This window comes from Triturus cristatus, chromosome 3_2 (genome assembly GCF_964204655.1).
Source record: "Triturus cristatus chromosome 3_2, aTriCri1.1, whole genome shotgun sequence".
NCBI classification, from domain to species: Eukaryota; Metazoa; Chordata; class Amphibia; order Caudata; family Salamandridae; genus Triturus; species Triturus cristatus.
This window is the reverse complement of record NC_140584.1, coordinates 899,182,039-899,203,055: the sequence shown is the minus strand read 5'-3', so window position 1 is coordinate 899,203,055 and position 21,017 is coordinate 899,182,039. Positions and strand designations below refer to the sequence as shown.

At 41.1% G+C, this 21,017-nt stretch overlaps 1 protein-coding gene across 3 annotated transcripts in view; it reads right to left on the bottom strand.

Annotated features, from left to right (window-relative positions):
* The window catches only part of AKAP10 (A-kinase anchoring protein 10), a 505,176-nt gene that overhangs the window by 129,196 nt on the left and 354,963 nt on the right, over nucleotides 1-21,017 (bottom strand). For all 3 annotated transcript variants that reach the window (XM_085649331.1, XM_085649332.1, XM_085649333.1), the window contains exons 6-8: nucleotides 18,477-18,561; nucleotides 7,209-7,332; nucleotides 5,221-5,357 (exon numbers count right to left, since the gene is read on the bottom strand). In XM_085649331.1, coding sequence (XP_085505457.1) covers nucleotides 5,221-5,357; nucleotides 7,209-7,332; nucleotides 18,477-18,561 — 346 coding nt within the window. The remainder of the gene's footprint in view (nucleotides 1-5,220; nucleotides 5,358-7,208; nucleotides 7,333-18,476; nucleotides 18,562-21,017) is intronic.

Below are 21,017 nucleotides of genomic sequence, written 5' to 3'. Positions count from 1 at the left end.
GGATTTTAATTTTATACAAGACATTAAGAAAGACGCATCGAATAAAAGTAAAAAACAATTAAAACCAAATACAAAAAAAAATAATGGAAACCATTATACAAGAATATCAATTGGTGGACCCATGGCGGTATGCCAATTTTGATAAAGAATTTTACACCTGCTATTCACATCGCATTCAGACAGCATCTCGAATAGATTTTTTTCTCATCTCCAGATCCCTTCGGATTCAGGATGCTGGCATGGCCTGTAATCCTTTTTCAGACCATGCTTATGTGGGGATAGAAATGGTGCTTGGGGGAAGATGTAGGGAACGTACCAGATGGCAGCTGGATCGTCTCCTTCTGCAAAATGATGATTGGGGTCAAAAATTTAGAAAATGGATTCTGGAATATTTTAAGACCAATGAAAATACGGCTGCCCCCTTTCCAGTGTGTGGGGGGGGGGGGGTTTAGGGCAGCAGCTCGAGGGCAGATAATAGCTTATACGGCCGCCCAGTCCAATATCCGGCGGACTAAGATAGCCCAATTGCAAACTGAGGTTGATCAGGAATATGCTCTCCAACTTTAACTTCTTCCCAATAAATATGAGGAGGCAAGAACAGCATTGAGGGACTTTTTTGTTTTAGAAGAGGTTTGCAACTCACGAATCTTCCAGCAGAGGGTCTATGAAGAGAGCCAGTTAATTGGCAAATTCCTAGCAAATTCTACAAGGAAAAAACAAGAATCAGGTATAATAACCAGAATTCTAGACCCTCAGACTGGTCAAGCAATAATTAACAGTAGCGCTATCGCACAGACTTTTGTTGATCATTTTTACCGGCTGTACTCTACTGAGTATTTAGTGGAGGAGGGGCAAATCCAGGAATATTTTACAAATTTGAATGTCCCCAAACTATCAGATAACCGGATTGGTGAATTGGGAAGGGAAATAGAAGCTACCGAAATCTCATCAGCCATTAAATCGACAGCATGTGGGCAGGACGGCTTTCCCATCGAGTTTTATAAGGCATTCTTAAAAGAACTGGATGTTCCTTTGAAAAATGTATTTAATTTCGTTAAAAGGGGTGGCGCAGTCCCAGAGGTTTTTAAAGAAGCAATAATTGTTTCTTTTGTTAAAAAAGATAAAAATCCAGAAGATATTAATTCATATAGGCCCATCAGTCTGTTGAATTGCGACTATAACATTTTTATGAAGATTTGGGCAGAACGTTTTCTATTTTCCGCCCAAGAAATAATACAAAAAGATCAAACTGGCTTTATAGCCGGTAGATCAATGGCGGCCAATACCCAGTTTTTAATACATTCGCTGGATTATTTTAATACAAATTCTATCCCGGTCAGTATTGTAATGGTTGATGCGGAGAAAGCCTTTGATCTAGTGAATTGGAAAACTCTCTTTTTCACTTTGCGGCGGTTCGGGTTTCCTGCACAGGTGGTTGATATGTTACATAATATCTACCAGGGGGCCACTGCCCAGGTTATAATTAACTCAAAGCGTGCAGGAACCATAAATATAAATCGTGGAACCAGGCAGGGCTGCCCGCTTTCGCCATTACTTTTTACATAGAACCTCTGGTTTTAAAGATACGTAATAATGCTGCTATTCAACCCCCGTTACCTGGGATGGCTAAATTAAATTTTTTCGCCGATTACATTATTTTATATTTGATTCCTGATAAAGAGAACCTCAAAACAGCTCTGAGGGAATTCTCGGAGTTTGAACAAATAGGCGGGTACAAAATAAATGCAAATAAAACCGAGGTTCTCGTCCTTAATGCTGATTTGAATACTTTTCCCTCTTATCTAAAGACACACGCAGCAAAAACTGATCCAATTAGATACCTTGGGATATATGTATCTAATCAGTATCATTAGCTATTTGAACTGAACTATGTAAAAATGAAGGGCAAGATCAAGAAGCTGCTGGAACAATGGACATTACTCCCCATATCGATAGTGGGTAGAGTTTCACTGATTAAAATGTCCATACTCCCGCTGCTTATTTTTTTATTTTCTAATGTCCCGATTAAAATAAATCAGTCATATTTCAACGAAATGGATACTTCATTTAGAGAATTCATTTGGGGCAAGAAATCGAGGATAAAATTGAACGTGGTCCAATTACCAACAGCACAATGGGGGTTTAGCGCTGCCTCATTTGAAAACTTATTACGAGGCCGCCTTTCTAGATCTAGTGTCTGGCTGGTTAGCATCTAATCTTACTAGTGAAAGCTTTTTTATAGATATAATGACACAAGAAATTGGATCACGAACCTGGGTGTTTTTAAAAACGTCCAAACTTCCTAAAAAGACACGTTAAAAGACTATAAAAGATTATATTTTTAGACTCCAGTCCTTTTTTAAAAAGACAGGCTCATCTGGTCTCCAGTATTTAAAATTAAAAGAAAGTAGGAGTCTCGGCCTCCAGCTGCAATTAAACTTAGGAAGGCTGCGAATTTTCCGAGCGAAGAAATTTTATAGTTCAAAATAGGCCAATATCCTTGCAAGAAGTAATGACAGAGGCGGAAGGCCATCAGAAGCCGACCTTTTTCGAATATTTACGCATTGTCCATCTGCTAACAAATACCAGTGGTATTTTGGACACCCCTAATCAATATGTGGTAGCCCTTTATGGAGCCAATATTAAAGGGGTGGGTAACTGGTATAGGCTACTTTATAAGCAGGGTCAGGCTTCTGTAATAGAGACTCACCTGGTAAAAATAACTTGGGAGACCGGATGTAGGCTAGATGGCAAGGAATGGGAGTTATTGTGCCATCTAGGAAGTAAATCCTTGCGCGCTGCTAATTTCAAAAGGATGGCCTTCTTATCAAGATGGCTCTCCTATTTAACGCCGGCAGCCTTACAAAAAAGATTTCCAGGCGCAGAAAATAGGTGTTTTCGCTGCCAAATAGATGGCGGTTGGCATCATACGTTTTTTGCATGTTCAGGACTTAGGCTTTTCTGGGAGGCAGTTTTTTTGGATATCGGCCAAGCAATTGGTAAGAATAGTATGCCTTGTTTGGTATCAGTAAAGAAGATAAGACATTATCTGAACCCGAAAAAGCCTTTCCATTCATTTCTTGTATGGTTGCTCGCTCCCTAATTCTGCAAAACTTGAAATCCAGGGAAGCACCTTCTCATTTGAAATAGTTCAATAAAATGAAAGGAACCCGAAAATTTGAGGAAGCATACGCTAAGAGGGCAGGAGCTTCTAAAAAATTCAACTGGAAAAATTCAAAGAGTGATCTTAGCACCAGGGTTGGTAAATTAATACAGCAGCCTCTTGTTTAAAATGCATCAGAACTTTCTCTTTGCACCTTAGCAGCACTAGCACTTTAATAGTCTTTAGCACTTTTTAGAATGTATTTGGTATCTTGGTTGGCGATAAGATGAATTGTAAATGGTCACAAAATTATTATTTTTGGAGAAAAAAATTGTATTTTTGTCGGTTTAAGGCAAGAAAATGGTACTAGCACTTTATTGGCATTAGCACCTTAGATGTATTGGGACATTTTTAATAGTTTTTAGCACTTTTTAGAATGTATTTGGTACCTTGGTCGGCGATGAGATGAATTGTAAATGGTCACAAAATTATTATTATTATTTTTTTAAATGTTGTATTTCTGTTGGTTTAAGGCAAGAAAATAACACTAGCACTTTATTGGCATTAGCACCTTAGATGTATTGGGAAATTTTTCCTCTTTGCTGCTGTGTTCTAGGATAAACTTGAATTTTGTTTTGTGAATAAGTATATAATTAGCTGCTATATTGTTAGTTCTGTGTCATTCTAAATGAAGTATTGTAAGGCTGTCATTCTGAGATTTTTATGTAGAAACTGGCTTAAATCTCAATGAAAATGATCAGTTGTAGACTTTGACATTTTTTTTCTTCGAACCTATTGCTCTGCTCAATAAAAAATAAATAAAAATAAATATATATATGTACTCATACACCTATACATCCTGTTACACACCGCCACTCATCCATAGAGTTACTCACACACCTAGTCACTCATGCTAATAAAGAATCAAACATCCACTTACTTGCATATACAGTTATACACACACCACTACACTTACTTCTACAGAAAGTTACACATACTTACTCTTTTAAAAAATCAATTAAAGAAACACATACTTATTCATACAGGAACTCTTCCAATCTCTCACTCTCCCATATACTCAATTATATACAGCAATACTCACATATACTAGTTTAAAACATATGTAGTTACTTATAAAGACACTATTGAGACAGTCATTCACACACCCATCCACCGATACAGTCCTGCACACATGCTGTCTTCAACACATAAAAACAGTGACGTACTCATTCATGCATCTATGCGCTAAGTAATACCCTCCACTGAACCATACAGACACTCAGACACTCGTACTGATACTCGAAAAACCAATAACCCATATAGACACTCATGTAGCTACTCACCAACCCATGCAGTCACCTATACACAAAGTGAGAGACTGATACAGATATTTACATATTTAAACATTACTCAGTAACCCATGTATTCACTAAGATACACTTAATCAGTCCGTTATACAATCAATTTTACAAAAAATAATTCATCCATTTAGACACTTAAATACCCATTTATTCTTCCATCGACCTTGAGATCTACATATATATAAAAAAAAAAATCAGACACATTCACTGGATGATGTCATCAGTGATGTCATCAGTGATGTCATTTGAGATGTCATCAGTGATGTCATGAGTGATGTCACTGACCATGTCATGAGTGATGTAATATGTGACGTCATCAACAGTGCATTGCGGGCGCGCGAGTTATAGTTAGCTGAACTAACTATAACGGGGGAATTTCAATGGTTTTGTACGAGTGAAATGTCCAGCTAACTATAACGCCCCTGCAACCTATGTTTTTATATATATATATATATATATATATATATATATATATATATATATATATATATATATATATATATATATATATATATATATATATATATCCAAAGAGATATATCTGTTTGAACCAGCTAATGTCTTTTTTTTTTTTTTTAAAGACTTAGGCACAGAAGTGTGCCAACCCCCTGTGAAAGCGTTATTGGCCAATGTGTTAACAACGGAAATTAAAATGTGATTAGTAAAAAGACTAGACGTTTCTAGATAATGCAGACTATTTGTCAAATGAAGGAAAAGAATATTATGAATATCATCTGACCACTTTCAATTACCTACCGGTCGTACAAGACCATTGCATCGTTTTGCGCTTCCTGCCCATCGTATTGTCCTTTCTTAACTGCCAACTGAGACTGGAAGTTGTCTGCTGCAAGCCAGAACTGCAAAATGTTGACAGCATCTTCCTTCTCCATGTACTAAAAGGAGACAGCCATACATGAGATGTTTTACCATTTGTTGAGGGCTAATAATGTAGTCTAGCACTCACACATTATAATTCCTTGGCAAAAAAAGGAATATGCAGTCTTAAGGGGTGAACATAAAATTCCTTTCTTTAGGAGAATGCAGTCTGTTAAAAAAAATGTGCTTATAGCACTTGCACTTATAAATATGTCGCTTAACTTAAATGAATTATTTGTAAAAAGCGTTTCAGTTTAACACAGTTCATTTCTTTTCATCCAAACAGACAATTTTATGTCTTCCTCTAACAGGTTTCAGTTAGTGGTTAAATCCATTTCATATTGAGCAACTGTGCTTCCTTACTGATAAAAACAGTGACAGAAAAGTCCTGAAAAGAAGTCCATAGCTGCAACATATTATAGGCTTACCACGTGTCCTCCAATAACAACCAATGTCAATCAAAATTCTGCTAAGAATTCATTTTGAAAGCGGACCTGCATAGCTCTCCTTGTCATATGTTAAAGCATACTATAAAGCACAAATTCGTAAATTACGACCAGGGTAATACCCCTGTACTTAGTTCTCAAGAAGTTGCTGAAAAAAGCACACTGATTCCTTGCCCCATCCAGATTAAGATGATGGCGCCAAAACAAAATACACTGTTCATTTTATTTGCCTTTTTCTCGTGGGGATCTGGTTTTAGAGCAGGTTAAAAAGAAAACAAACCATTGTTAGAAAAGACAGTAGCACGATGCAGAGGCAATTTATTGCATTAGGGGAAGAGCCAGGAATAGATGGGAAAAGCCTTGTTAAAAACCTCAATCTAGATCGAGCGTGGGTGGTTCAGGGTCTCTCAAATTAACCATGTATAGTGCACTGGAGGGAACAAGTGTATCAGGCAAAAAGCCTTAAACTGTTTGCCAATTCCGAGCAGGCCAACCAGGTCTACAGTATACAGCCCCGGAAAGTTGTTTCAGAGCCAACATCTAAAGCTTTGCACCCTGCATGCAAAAGCAGAGTAGCAAAGGTGGCAGAGCATTCTCTGTCTTAGGACCTGCAACCTGAAATTCGCCCCGCGGAGCTTTGAGGTCTATAACCACAACCCGTCTTTCAAAAAAGATACTCTAGTCTCGACAATTCTAGGCTACTAACAAGGAGACCAGCGCCAAGAGCCCACACGAGCAAGGGATGCTTTGAAAATGTAATGATGAGGATAACAGTAATTGTGGACACAACAAATTCACTTGCTAGCATATAGAACAGCCTATGATATACAAGTAAAGGTATTGGAATTTGATGAAGAGAATAGTAATCTTCTAAGGGCAATTGTGGTATTCCACACATCGCTTTTTGAGACAACACAAGTAAGATGTGTATACCCTGACATAGGTTCCAAGCGCCATAAGTCTCAAACAACACCTAACTGAACAGGCCTGAAAAGGCTGAGAACAATCCTCAGTTGTAGAGTTGCTTGCGTTCATGTCTAGAGGAGACCTGGTCTAGCAGTAAGGGCTGAACTGTTCTTTCTGGAGCAGGACCAAGGCTAATGTTCTTATGACTGGTCCAGGACTAGAGTGGCATAGTGGGCAAAAGCACAGTAGCCTGGAGTGCAGACAGAGTAATTACAAATGGCTGAGATCCATTCAAGCATACCACCCATCACTTTTTTCTACGGCTGGAATAGAGCAAGAAAACAAACCAAAGGTGATTTTACAACTAATTCAAAATCTTCACCAAAACATTTGAGTAGAATGCTGTTCATTTATGGGAAAAGAAAAGCACTTCTTTATTTAAAACAATTCAAGATTATCAACGACACACTGGTGGCAGGAGGCCCATACCCATAGTAGCAAAGTACACTTTGTTACCTCTGAGAAATAGAACAGTGCAGATTCACAGAACAGGATGTCTGCCAGGTAAACTGTACCGCTGGTAAGCACTTCAATCTGGTATTTACAGAAATGATGACTTCTCAGAAATTCAGTAAAGTGCCTGTTCGTGGACAAAGAGAAACATTATTAAGAACTGCAGAAGTAACAAGCATTGGCAGTGCCAATAGGTCTCTTCTTTGTGACCTACTGGCTTTGACAGTGGTTTTTAGCAATGCTGCACAGGATCTACAATGCTGTGCAGTGGGGCTAATATTTATACTTAAAAAAAAAAAAAGCATTTTAAGCAGCCACAGGTAACATTTTCCAGGTGTAACGCACACCACGCTTACAGAACCTCAATGCGCACCCTTACAAAATGCCATGCATTTAAATTACTGATACAAGTTAGATCAGTAACTAAAAATAAAACAAAATCACGCAAAAGTATTTTTTTAAAGCAGGTAGGCGGGGGGGGGGAGCAGAAGCAACAAGGGGGAGTTGGGAGAACAGCGAAGCAACATGGGGAGGGTGACAAGCAAAGCAACCACGATGGTGGGAGGAGCGGAAGTAACAAGGGAGAGGGTGGGCCGAACAGTGAAGAAACACGAGAAGAGTGAAGAGGAACGCCCAAGAAATACAGGACAGGATGCAAAAACAACAGGGGGAAATTCTGGAAGGGATGAGAAAGCAACGGGGAGGCTGGAGGAAGCAACATGGAGTGCAGGGGTCAGGAAAGCAATGGAGAGAAGCATATGGGCAAGCGAATGAGGGTGGAGCGTGGACAGAAACAGTCTGTGAACTGAGAGCAATACTGAGTACAGTGGAAGAGACGTACAGAAGGGAGGAGGCTAAAAAATACAGCACACTGTAATGGAGAGGTTCACACAAAAGATAAAATGATAAAAGTAGGGCTTGAAAAGCAACCTGTGGAAGCAGCGATGCAATCCAGTCACAGAGACTATGCTCCTTGGGAGAAACATACACGTGACTGAAAAGCTGAGACACGAATAAAAAGCATGCAAATGAGTGACAATGAAAGCCAGCCAACTGTTAGCAAGGGGTGGGCCCCAAGCCCCACTATGTTCTTATTAAACCACAATATGCTTTGTGCCCGTGCACGCGCTGTCTGGTAGGTTCGACCTAAAAAGTGTTGAAATTTGTTCAAACGCAATTGCATCTTGGAAAGACACTGAACAATATCTTGCAAACCTGGGGCAAAAGATACAGGTCTGGCAATTTCAAATGCGGTGCTGAATTTAGCCTTCTAATTTATCCAGCAAGTCTTTGAAGCTTGGCCCATACATGAAAGAAGCTACCTCTTATACTTACAATACCGTCAGCTAGTGTTATTCTACTACAGAATTATTTTTAGTTTGCATGAAGAAAAAAAGGAGAAATACAGAATAAATACGACTATAGGCTTTTTCCAAGAGACCTGTAATCGCTCAGAAGTCTATGTATTCAGCAAAGCTATTCCATTTGTTTCTTTCTGTTTCCCTCCTTTATCTGCAGTGCACTTCACACAATAATTCACAATGGGAAAACCCTTTTCACAGAACTACTGAAACGGTATTATTTTTCCAAATAAAAAACAAAATGTGAAACCGTACATACAGGTTTTTTTACCAACTCAATGTATAATGGGTATAGGTACGTATTTCTAAGTACCCACTTCATGGGGTAAAATAATAAATGCAAATCAATTTTATTAAGGTGAGACTTGGGAGTAAATCTACACGTTTTGTTCAACACTTTTTACAACTTTCAAGAATCCACTACACTAACAATTACTTAAACACACTATAATTACCCAGTTTGGATTACCACATTGCACTCTCAAGTCTGAAACTATTTTTTATGTGCAGAATCAATGTTGATAATTCCATAGGCAAGGTCTCAGGACGCCACCTATTGATGTTGCTGAAATAGTGCATAAGGACAGAAAAATTGTCCATTTTAGTTCTCGCCTAAGACCGTGCATGCGCTGTCTGTAGCAAGACATATTGTAAACTTGCAGAGGGCTGAGAGTTCTCCCATTGGTTGTCTTCACTGTCAATCTCATTTGCTTGCTGCTTATCAGTCAGCTTCCATAGGTTTTTCTTCCTCTCGTGCTTTCCCTCCTCTGGAGCATGGATGCATTACTTGAGTTTTTCAACTGCTTATTTTTCAGGAGCTACGTTTTTCCTTTGAGTACTCTACAAGAGTCCGTGTTCCTCTTTCTCGCAATCCCTCATTCGCCGTGCTTGCTTTCTCTGCACTCACATTCCCTTGCTTCCCCCACATCCCCATGTCCGTTTCCTGCCCAAAGACTACCCACCTTCCATTTTCCATTTGCTACGCCTGCCACACCCTGATAGCCCTCCTTGGCCCATGCGTCCCCATCGCCTCATGCCTGCCCTCTTTTTTCCAAGTGCTTCCCCAGTCCCACCAGCCCACCCTTGTCATCAATTTGCTTCCCCAGCCCCTCCCACCTACCTTTCATGGTCAGCTTGCTTCCGCATCCCTCCAGTCCTCCATGCATTGTCAGCTTGCTTTCCCATCCCCCCCCACTCAGCCCGCATTGTTAGCTTGCTGCCCCAGCACTTCCTGCCTAATCTCTGTTGTCAGCTAAATTACCTTAGCTGCTCCCCACCTACCCTTTGTAAGCTTGCACCATCACCTCATCTACACCCTCCATTGTCAGTTTATCACCTCAGACCCTTTAACCCACCCTCCATTGTCCATTTGCTTACTCTTCCTCTCCTGCCCACCCTCAATTGTCAGCTTGCTGCCCCAGCCGCTCCTGCCTAATCTCCGTTGTCAGCTTAATTCCCTCAACCCCTCCCCGCCTACCCTTCATTGTCAGCTTGCCCCATCGTCTTTTGAACACCCTCTATTGTCATTTTACACACTCAGCTCCTTTTACCCACAGTCCACTGTCCGTTTGCTTTCCTATCTCTACTGTCCACCATCTGTCGTCAGCTGGCTGCCCCCAGCTCTGCACAATCACCCTACATTGTGAGCTTGGATACCCAACCCCTCTTGTCCGCACTCAGTTGTCACCAAATTACCCTACAGATCTATATGTTTCACAAAGTCTGCCCAGAATCGCTGTACGCCTGCCTTTATATGTTGGTGCCAGCAGTGGCTGGAGTAAACCACAAAATATCCATAAATCGCTCCACACTGAGGAATGAGGCGGCACACCAATTCCAGATGGATAATTTATTGACTGGAAACACACACACACACATATATATATATATATATATATATATATATATATATATATATATATATATATTGTTTCCGGCTGAAACATTTTGTTGTTTTCCGGTCACTAAAAATAAAATAAAATTATATATATAATTTTTTTTTTTTAGTGGCCGGAAAACAACAACAGTTGGTACCAACACAAAGGCAAGCGTACAGCGATTTTGAACAGACTGAAAAAAAAAGTATATATATATTCTTTCTGAGGCCCACTGGAGGGTTCAACATTGTTATAAAAACAAAGGAAAAATCACGGCAAACACAAGGATCCCAACTAATGGGTATCATTGAAACACTACAACTCCCAATATGCCTCTCACTGGGGAGTGCATATATTAAGCGGAAATGAAAGTTGAGTGCTTTTCCGTCTTTGCCCTATGAGGAAGGAGCAGCCGCTCCGAAACGCGTCAGGGACATCAAAGAAATCGGAAAGGATTGCCGGTTTTAAAAATAAAGATTCTGTGAATCATCCTGCTGTGGAGTCGCGTCCATGAGCTCTGGAGCACTTTGAGAATATATATATATTTTTTTCTTGCAAGAATGGTTACAGACCCAAGTCTACCCACTATCAAATCCCGTGTTGTTCCTTACTCTAACCATTACAAATCACATGTTTCTAAGTAACACATTTTTTTTTAATTGGTCACAGTTACAAAACACACAAAAAAAAAAAGACCAGGGTGCATATTTTGTCATTCACAAAAGAAAAAAGAACACAATTCAGAAAGACATTCTTCTGTAGCATTATATACAATTACAAATAAACGAATAAAGATATACAAATGGGTGAATGGACTGAACACTTGTATAAATATCGTATCAAATCATATCATATAGAATTTCCACAGTAGATACCAGAATATTTTTAGTCCCACTGAAGACAACACCAAAGCCGTCTAAATTTAACCAATGATCTCAGTCCCTTTACTTTTGCCAAAGCTAATTCCATTTCGTAAACTCCCCTCAGTAGCAACCAGAATTCAGTAATAGTAGGGCTGGATTTTTCTATCCATACCCTAGCAATAGTTAAACGAGCACATACCATAAAGATTGACATAAAAGAATTTGGCACATTACCACTGTCCGATAGTAGCCCAAGTAAGATTTCCTTCTCTGACAAACACGTTGTTTTACCAGTTAGTTTACTCAGTTCCTGGGCAATTCTACACCAAAATTCAGCTAACTTGGGGCATGTCACAAACATATGCCGTAGATCTACAGCGAATTTGTTACATTTGGGGCAGTAACATTTAATAGAATTACTTGAGATGGCCCATTTAGCAATCCGTTTAGGAGTGTAGTACAGCATAAACAGAGTTCAATGATGTTGTAATTTTAAATTAATTGAAGTGACAGAGGAACTTATTCTAACAAGTGAGTCTGAGACTTCCTCAGGAGTCACCTCTAAATCGAACACAATATTCAATTTAGCTGTAATCTGTAATATATCATCATCGAGTTCGTCCATAAAACAACCATAAGCTCTCCCTATAAGACCACGACTATCTCTCTTAAAGATTACACGTAGAACTTCTGTTGTTAAGGGGAGCGTCAGCAATCCTATTTCTTGCATAAAAAAGTTCCTAATTTGCAAATATTTAAAAAAAGAATTATGCGTGAGCCCATATTCCATAAGTAGTGACTGATCAGACTTAAATCCATGTTCATCCTAGAGCTGCCCCAACTTTATAATTCCCTGTTGTTGCCATATGTGTGTGAATGAATCCGAAAAGATATCAGGGAGCTTCGGATTACCCCAAAGATAGATAAATTCGTGCCAGTCAGGAATATTGCACTTTTTACAAATGTCTTGCCAAATAAAATGAATGTGTCGGATGGTCTTAAATCGGACTCTTTTGTAGTAGTTGGGATCTGACATAGACTGTAACAAAAAACCAGTATTTGGACCATGTGCCAACTGATACGCTACCCAAAATTCCCTTCCCTCAGGTCCCTTTATTAAGGACTGGATTCGGCTAATGAAGGCGGCCCAAAAATAGGATCTGAAGTCAGGCAATTTAAAACCTCCCTGCTTGTAAGATAGTTTAATGTATCTAAGTGCCCGTCTTGCTCTTCGATAGTTCCAGATAAAACTTCCAATAATGCTATCTAAACGCTTAAAAAAAGACGCTGGAATTCTGAGGGGAATAGCTCGAAAAAAATATAGAAATTTAGGCAATATGTTCATCTTTACTATATTGCACCTCCCAATAATAGATACCGGCAGCTTTTGCCATCTACGTAAGTCATTAGTGATCCTTTTCAGAAGCGGTATATAGTTAAGGTCAAATATGTCATCAGTACAAGCGCTGAGACATACCCCTAAATATTTAGCCGAGGTAGTAATACCTAATGAGGGTGTATCTAATGTCGGTGTGAAATTTAAAATAGACTGTGTCTTATTCAGATTCAGTTTGTATCCTGAAAAAGATCCAAATCGCTGCGCTTCATGAGTTAAGTCTGAGATAGTTTCTACTGGCCTAGTGGAAAAGACAGCAATATCATCTGCGTATGCGGTGACTTTCAAGGAGATACCATTAAAAACAACTGGTGGAATAGACATATTGTGAGAAAGATGTTTAATATAGGGCTCAATATATAAGGCAAATAATAAGGGAGAAAGCGGACAACCTTGCCGTGTACCACGAGCAATACTAAACACAGACGAAGTGAAACCGTTATACTTAATCATGGCTGTGGGTTTATAGTAAAGCTTCTTAATGACCGAGATAAACCTCCGACCAAGGCCAAAGGAGCCCATCGTACACCACAAGGAGCCCCAGGCCACCCGGTCAAAGGCCTTCTCGGCATGAAGCATAATCATCCCAATCTGCTGCTCCAGTTGGTTTGCTACATCAAATACGGTTATAGCAGTATTGATGTGGGCTACAGTGTCCCTACCAGCTATAAAACCGAGTTGCTCTTCAGACACTAAATAATGCATCATAGGAGCAAGGCGGGATGCTAAAAGTTTAGAGAATATTTTAGCATCTGAATTAATTAAGGAGATTGGTCTATATGAGCCTAATATGTCCGGTGACTTATCCTTTTTAGGAAATACGACAATGTTTGTCTTGTTCCAGGAAGGGGGGGAAATCCCCACCCATGAGTATCCCATTAACCAGATCTAGCAAAATTGGGGCTAGAAGATCCTTGAATGTTTTATAAAAATTCAAGAGGCAACGTATCCTCCCCTACTGCCTTACCCAAGGATAATGCCCCAATTGCGAGATTGAGCTCTGCCAGATCAGCATTTTTTTCCAGGCTCAACATCTGAGAAGAATCCAATATGGATAAATCACTCTCTTGTATGTAAGTGGTAGCTAGCTGAAAATTAAAACTCGTCGCTTCTCTGTACAAGTCAGTATAGAATAAGCGGAACTGTTCCACAATCTCCTGTGGTTTTGAAAAGACATTTCCATTTACCCCAATGATTTTTTTAATGTATACCTTAGCTTTGTAATCCGCTAACTGATGAGCCAGTACTCTTCCAACCCGTTCGCCGTACTCATACTGTCGGTTTCTATATTTGACATAATTCGTTGCAACTTTATCTTTAAGCCTTCTCCCAAGCTTTGCTCTTATCTCCAAAACCTGTAGATAGATATGATGTTCTTCCGCACTTTTTAAAGCTATGGATTGAGCATGCCGCTGTTCTAGCTCCATATATTTCTTATGTTCACTGTCCATTAGATTAAAATTAGACCGATTTTGTTTGATTATATATTGAAGTGTAATTCCCCTTACATATGCCTTCAAACAATCCCAAACAATTGCTAACGAGGTAGAGTGGACATTATTGACAATATATTCCTTAAGGGCGTCTTGCATGAATGTAATAAAATCTGAATTTTTAAGAAGGTGTTTAGGAAATGAAAAGTCTCTCTTCTTAATGCCCTCATCACTGTCTAAAGCTAACATTAACATAATGGGATTATGGTCCGAAGTGATCTTGGGGCAAACTACCATACTATATTTCTCCAACATATTATATTTAACAAAGTTCATGTCTATTCGTGAGTAATGTTTGTGCGGGTGAGAAAAGTAAGTAAAACCCGGCTGTGTAGGATGTAGCACTCTCCACGCATCTTCTAGTTGGTGCAGATAGAGTAGATCTTGAATTGCTGTCCTCGCCCGATTCATTCTATTTCTAGATTTAGTGTTTGTAGTATCAATTTTCTTATCCAAGATACAATTTAAATCACCCATCACTATAAGATCCCCAGACCAATCTAATAATTCCGAACTAAGATAAGTAAAAATATCAGAGGAATCATTGTTCGGACCATATATTGTACAAATTGTCATATTGCGTTTGGACACTAGAATCTGAACTATAACCCATCTTCCATTAGAGTCAGCCAGAGTACGTAAGATTTTAACCACAAAGTGCTTGGCTTTCAACATTGCTACTCCCCGAATAGATACAGTCTGTGATGTACAGATAATCAAATCATAGCCCAATTGTTTAAGAAAGTTTCTATCCTTAAAAGCCACATGCGTTTCCACTAGGCCAATAATGTCTGGCTTAAGAACCTTCAACTCTTCCGCGACCAACCTTCTTTTATTAGCTTGGTTCAGTCCACATATATTCCAACTCATAATTTTAATTTTGTTGCTTAACATAAAGTAAGTTTTTATTGTCTCTAAAATTTACAACTCCATCTATAATTAAACTGACATAATGATTTTGCAACCAACATTTTTTTACTTTGACCAGTGTGCCGTGACCTTTTAACCCCACCTTTACCCCACTCACTCTACCAATTCGTCCCATCCCACCCAAATACAACTCCCACCCAGTATCCATGGAAAGGAATCAACCCCCTGAACTAAGCTGTCCAAATGACAGCTAAAAGAGAGCATCTCTCCTCCACCCCCCTCCAAAGGAACCCCCCACTCCCACCAGCCCCCAACCAATCCAAAAAAAATAGAAAATCATTCTACCAAAGAAGAATTATTAAATTGTAGCAAATAGTAATGATAACATCATCATCAATGAAAAATGAAAAATAAAGGAGACATTAAACGTAGCTCAGTCCTTTGCTACGGACTGCCATTTATGGAGAATTTTTTTTGCATCCTGCTCATTAAAGAAAAAATGAGTATGACCATCTTTGATAACTTTCAAACGGGCAGGTTCCTGTAGAATAACCTGAGCACATATAGCTTTAAGAGGGTCCATAAGTTGCCTCAAAAGCCAACGCCTCTCCATAGTGGGTTTAGAGAGATCAGAGCGAACAAATATAGACAGAGAACCCACTTTGATAGGAGCGGTCGGGCGAGCCTTAAAAAAGATGGCCTGACGTAGCAAAAAATTGCCAAGAAAGACCAATATAGGCCTTGCATAATTTCTTTTGGATTGAGTGTCCCGTGAAGGAGAGAGTGGCAGCCTGTGCGCTCTTTGGACTTGAGTATCCATGTCCCAGTCCTCTAGATCTGGGAAAGCTTTCTGAAGAAGTCCAACAATGTACGATCTTGGATCAGCCCCTTCACTGCCTTCCGGGATCCCAAAAACCCTCAGATTCATGCGCCTCTGGCAGTTTTCAAGAACTTCCAGCTTTAGCTGGACACTAGTCATCTGTGATTCATGTATACTCATCTGCTTCATATTAAGAGAATTATCCTCTTCCACTGCGGCCACCCTGTCTTGAAGATCAGAGACCTCTGTGATCAAGTGAGAAACTTTGGTAGTGACCTCAACCAATGACTTTTTGATTTCAAGATTGTCAGACTTGACTTGTTGATAATGTTGTTGTGCTTCTAGTCTTTGAACCCTTAGAGCTTGCATAATCCCAGACAAAGATGGTTCCTCTTCAGAAGTTTTATCCTGGAGGCAACCTGCAAAACTTCTCTCCCCCTCAGCAGCTCCTGCACCCCCCAGATCTGGTAAATAACTTGATAGAAAAGAATAGGTAAGGGTCTTGGTTTGACCAGCAGCCGCTGTTGTACTCTCAGCTTCAAGTCCTGACTTCTGTGATATCGTCTGTAGATTATCCTTTGTCGTTGCACTGAGACAAGGAGGATTAACTATTTCAGTATCTAGCAATTTGTTAGGAGTATCAGGAGGGCAAGTGACTGGGACAGAATCAATTTGCTCATTTAGGATAGTGGTTGCAGTTGCAATTGTAGTAGAGGGAAGAGGAGCAGGTATTCCTGAATTAGAGAGCCTAGAGACAATTGATCTGACCTCCCCTTTTGTAGAAACCCATTTCCTGAGGGGGCTCAGCTCCGGACCTGATTTTGTAATATTAACTCCCCCTTTCAGTCTTTCCGTTGTCTCCGATAGATAGGCCTTGGTGCTCGCTCCACACATACCCCCTCGACCTCTACCGCCTTTCCCAGTCCTGCCATGTTTGTGAGATTTCCCTTTCTGTGTTCTCCAATTCTCAGTACCAGTAGTTCCATGACCCGACTCCTGTGTATCAGAGTATTGATTAAAACTAGAGCTAGGGGGTGTCTTGCCTGGTTGCTTAGTAATACGTTTATTTGCACTCTCCTTTTCATTGACAGGATTAGCAGGATTATCACTGATCCCGGTTGAGTCTGCACCAGGTAGAGACCCTGGGCTCACAATAGTAGAATCGAGACAAGATTGGCCCCGAGTAGAAACAATACTAGCTTGTAATGATACAGTAGAGTTTAGTAAATCTCCACAGGCAGCGTTAGAGGGAGGTAACACTATGTCCTCTTGATTCTGATTATAACCTTCATTATATACCTCCTCTGACTGAGTTTGCGGTACAGTAGAAGTTTCTTTATTAAAGGATAAACTGTTGTTACTCTCATTAATATTCTCAACAGTTGGGGAGATGGAAGTTTTAGTTAACTCCACTGCTTCGCCCCACCCCTCATTCACAGCAGCATTGAGCATCTCAGCCATTTGATCAATCGGGGCGGCCGAGTCCGGTCTGCAGGAACGTAAAAGTGCAGATACTTTGCCAGAGCGAAGTAGTTTTAACATGGGCTTCCCCAACTGAGAGTTGGGAGTTACCACCTCACTTTGTACCTCGTTACAAACACAAGCAGCTTCGAGTGAACCACATGCAGCTTCGAGTGTACCCCCACAGTTTAGAAAGTCTGACCTGACCACCTCTAGTCCTCCTGCCGGGTCGGGTTCGCCTGTTGCTGCCTTTGCAGTGAGTCCCGCCCGTCCTCGGCAGGTCATTCGAGGGGGCGCCACTGTCGTCTGGTATCGGTGTCCAACACCCCAACTGGCAGATAGGCTTTTGCGGGAACTACAACCCACCTCTTGTGAATGAGCTCCACTGATTATCACTGTGAAAGAATATCGAGGGGAGAACAGTGACGGAGCTCTTCGTGATGCTCCCAGCGTAAACCAGCTCGCTGCGCGAACCCCCAGCACCGCACAGCTGATCTCGGTTACTCGGCACATCAAAGACGGCAACAAGCACAAGTCGGCTGAGAACGGCCGAGAAATGACATCAACTAAGGCAAACGTCAGTCGAAAGCAGTCCGTTGGTACTCTTCTCCCTTTTTTTTTTTTTCTTTTTCTATAGTCTCTCCATGGAGTATCTCCAGACCTCCGGTCATCAGTAATGGAGCAAGCGGGAGTCGATAGCGGCGGCCATCGGACAGGAGTGGGCGGAGATGCTCTCAGGGGTGGAAACAAACCGCCAACTTCCTTTCCATCCTGCTTACAACGAGCAGGTAACACATTTCCGAAACACGTCAGGGAAGAATGGTTACAGACCCAAGTCTACCCACTATCAAATCCCGTGTTGTTCCTTACTCTAACCATTACAAATCACATGTTTCTAAGTAACACATTTTTTTGTATGACATCCATGATTTTTTTTATTTAGTGCATAAACACTCACCATTTGCCATTTCACCCTTTGTTAAAAGCTTTAGTGCAACCAAATGTGTTATAGGCTGGCAATACTAACACCATAGCGCGGCAAACGTAGCCTCTAAATCAAATAGTTCTAGCAGTGCAGGGACAGAATTACGAAACGAACTAGCAGCCTAAGTGGCAGGCGATAGACTTACTCTTGTTCCATAGCATTAAAAACGATTGATTGTGCTGCAAGGAAGCAGTTTGGATCCACATGCCCATCTTCTCCACAGATTTTAGCTGAGAAAGAAAAAGGGAACAAATAAAATTAATTGTGTAATTTCAGCACTCCAAGCTCTTCGTCTTTCACAAGCCATTTGAAATGGTCTGCAGCCGCCGTTGGACCTCATTAAGGCTCGGACCATGAAAGCGGTCACTTTACAGATTGAAGGGGGCTAGGAGCACCATCATCCCTTGGAATAATGGTGCTCCTAACTCCTCTACAATCTTCGGAATACTTCGGCCCTACTCCTTACCCAGGTTATACAGGTTTCCCCCATCACGTGCGTTTAAAGCAAGGCATATGCTCTGAGGGAATGGCATGCAAAAGAGAGCAGGTTGGCGGACAGGGCTGAACAGCATGGAATCAGTATTAAGGTAATTTTTCCTCACTCGTTCCTAAGGTCTTACCGCCTTCCTTTCCAACTGGTTGTGAACCTGACTTAACATGCAAACACTGGTAGGAGGCGACGGGCTTCACCCCAGAACCCTCAAGCAAAATGGTTCATTAGAAGGTTCTGTCCCAAAGCCCAACCTTTAATGGAAGCAGCACCAGTTGAGAAATGTTCAACAAAAAGGCACGAGGAGTGGTACATGGTACATGGTATTTCATTGCCCCATATTTCAAAGACAACGTGTCATCAGATTTCATGAGCTATGCTGAAATTACTAAAAAAAAAAATCAAAAACACACTAAGTTTCCAGAGATAACCAGTTGAGTGAAACAGATACATTTTTTAAAGTAGCCTCAAGAACTCAACAGCTCGATCAAACCCACTAGCTAATAAACTGCGTCCAATATGACATTTTCTGGCACAAAGCAGGATGTTAACGACTTCAAAAACACCGAGGCTTGCATCCATTAATTTCTCAAGAATACAGCTCTCATGTTCAGCAGTCTCATAGAGAAGTGAAGAGGCACAAGAACGTTCTCTGACAAGATAAGGATGTCCAATCATGTTATCTCGATTTGTAAAGCGCACTGATCACCTAAGAGGGTATCCACACGCTTGGGCAAGGTGCGTAGGTGTGTAGTCCCAAGGTGCTTATGGGAACTCAAGAAGCGCAGAGGTGGTTCTGATGTGTTGAGGGATGTTGTTCCAGGTCTTGGGTGCTATGTAAGAGAATAAGCAAACTCCAGTTTTGCTTTTGCAGATGCAGGGAGTGTGTGCTATTGAGAGTGAGGCAGAGCATAGGTTTCTGATGGGTTGGTGAAAGTGTAGGCGGCTGTTCAGTTATTCTGGTCCTGTGTTGTGTAGGGCTTTGCATGTGTGCGTGAGAAGACTGAATTGGCTACGTTTGTGAATGGGCAGCCAGTGAAGCATCCTGAGGTGCAGTGTGAGGTGCGGCATGAGAGGTCAAGTATGAGTTTTGAGGCTGCATTCTAGATGGTCTGGAGTCTGTGCAAGAGTTGTTTGGAGATTCTGGTGTAGAGGGTGTTACTGTAGTCCAGCCTGCTGGTGATGAGTGCTTGTGTGACAATCCATCTGGTGCTCTGAGGTAACCATTTGAAGATCTTATGCAGCATGAGCAGGATGTGGAAGCAGGAGGTGCACGCTGTGTTGACTTGAGCAGTCATGTTATGCTTGTCATCTAGGATGATCCCAATATTTCTTGAGGGGTCTGTGGGGGTGGGTCCCAGCTCCGATGGCTACCAGATGGAATCCCATTAGGAGGTCTTGTTGTTGAAGCCCAATACTTTAGTCTGGCCAGAGCTGAGCTTCAGGCAGTTGGAATCCAGTCTCCTACCATGTTTATGCAGTTGGTGAAGTTGCTTCTGCTGGTGTTGTCTTGTCCATCAGGAAGAGGCTGAGTTGTGTGTCACTAGCGTAGGAGATGACGGTGATTGGACGATGTTGGCGTGCAGGGTCTTGTAAATGTTGAAAAGAGTGGGGTTTAGGAACGGTCCCTGTGGGACACTGCATACCAGTTTCTTGGTCTCTAATGTGAAGGGTGGCAGCCTGAACCTTTGGGTTCTTTCCGTGAGGAAGGAAGATATCTATCCAATCTTATGGAGTCTTCTGCTGAGGGTATTATGGGAGACAGTGTCAAAGCCTGAGGAGAGTTCGAGTAGGATGAGGGCAGCTATTTTTCCTTGATCCAGGATGTTTTGAATGTTGTCGGTGGCCACAATGAGTGCGGTTTCGGTGCTGTGGTTCTTTTCTGAATCCTGTTTATGTGTTGTCTATAAGATGGTGAAGTTCGAGGTGGGATGTGAGATGCCTGTTGATGGCCTTTTCAATCACTCTGGCTGGACAGGGGAGGAGGAAGATGGGTTGGAAGTTGCTGAGTTGACTGGAGTCGGCTGTGGGCTTCTTTATGAGGGAGTTGACTTTTGCAATTTTCCATTCATTCGGGAAAGTCGCAGACGTGATGGAGGTGTTGATGATGTTGGTCAGGGTGATGCTGATCGGTGATGACCCCAGGTTGTAGCTGTAGTGTGGGTATGGGCCCATTGGAGGCTCCTGAATGCTTGG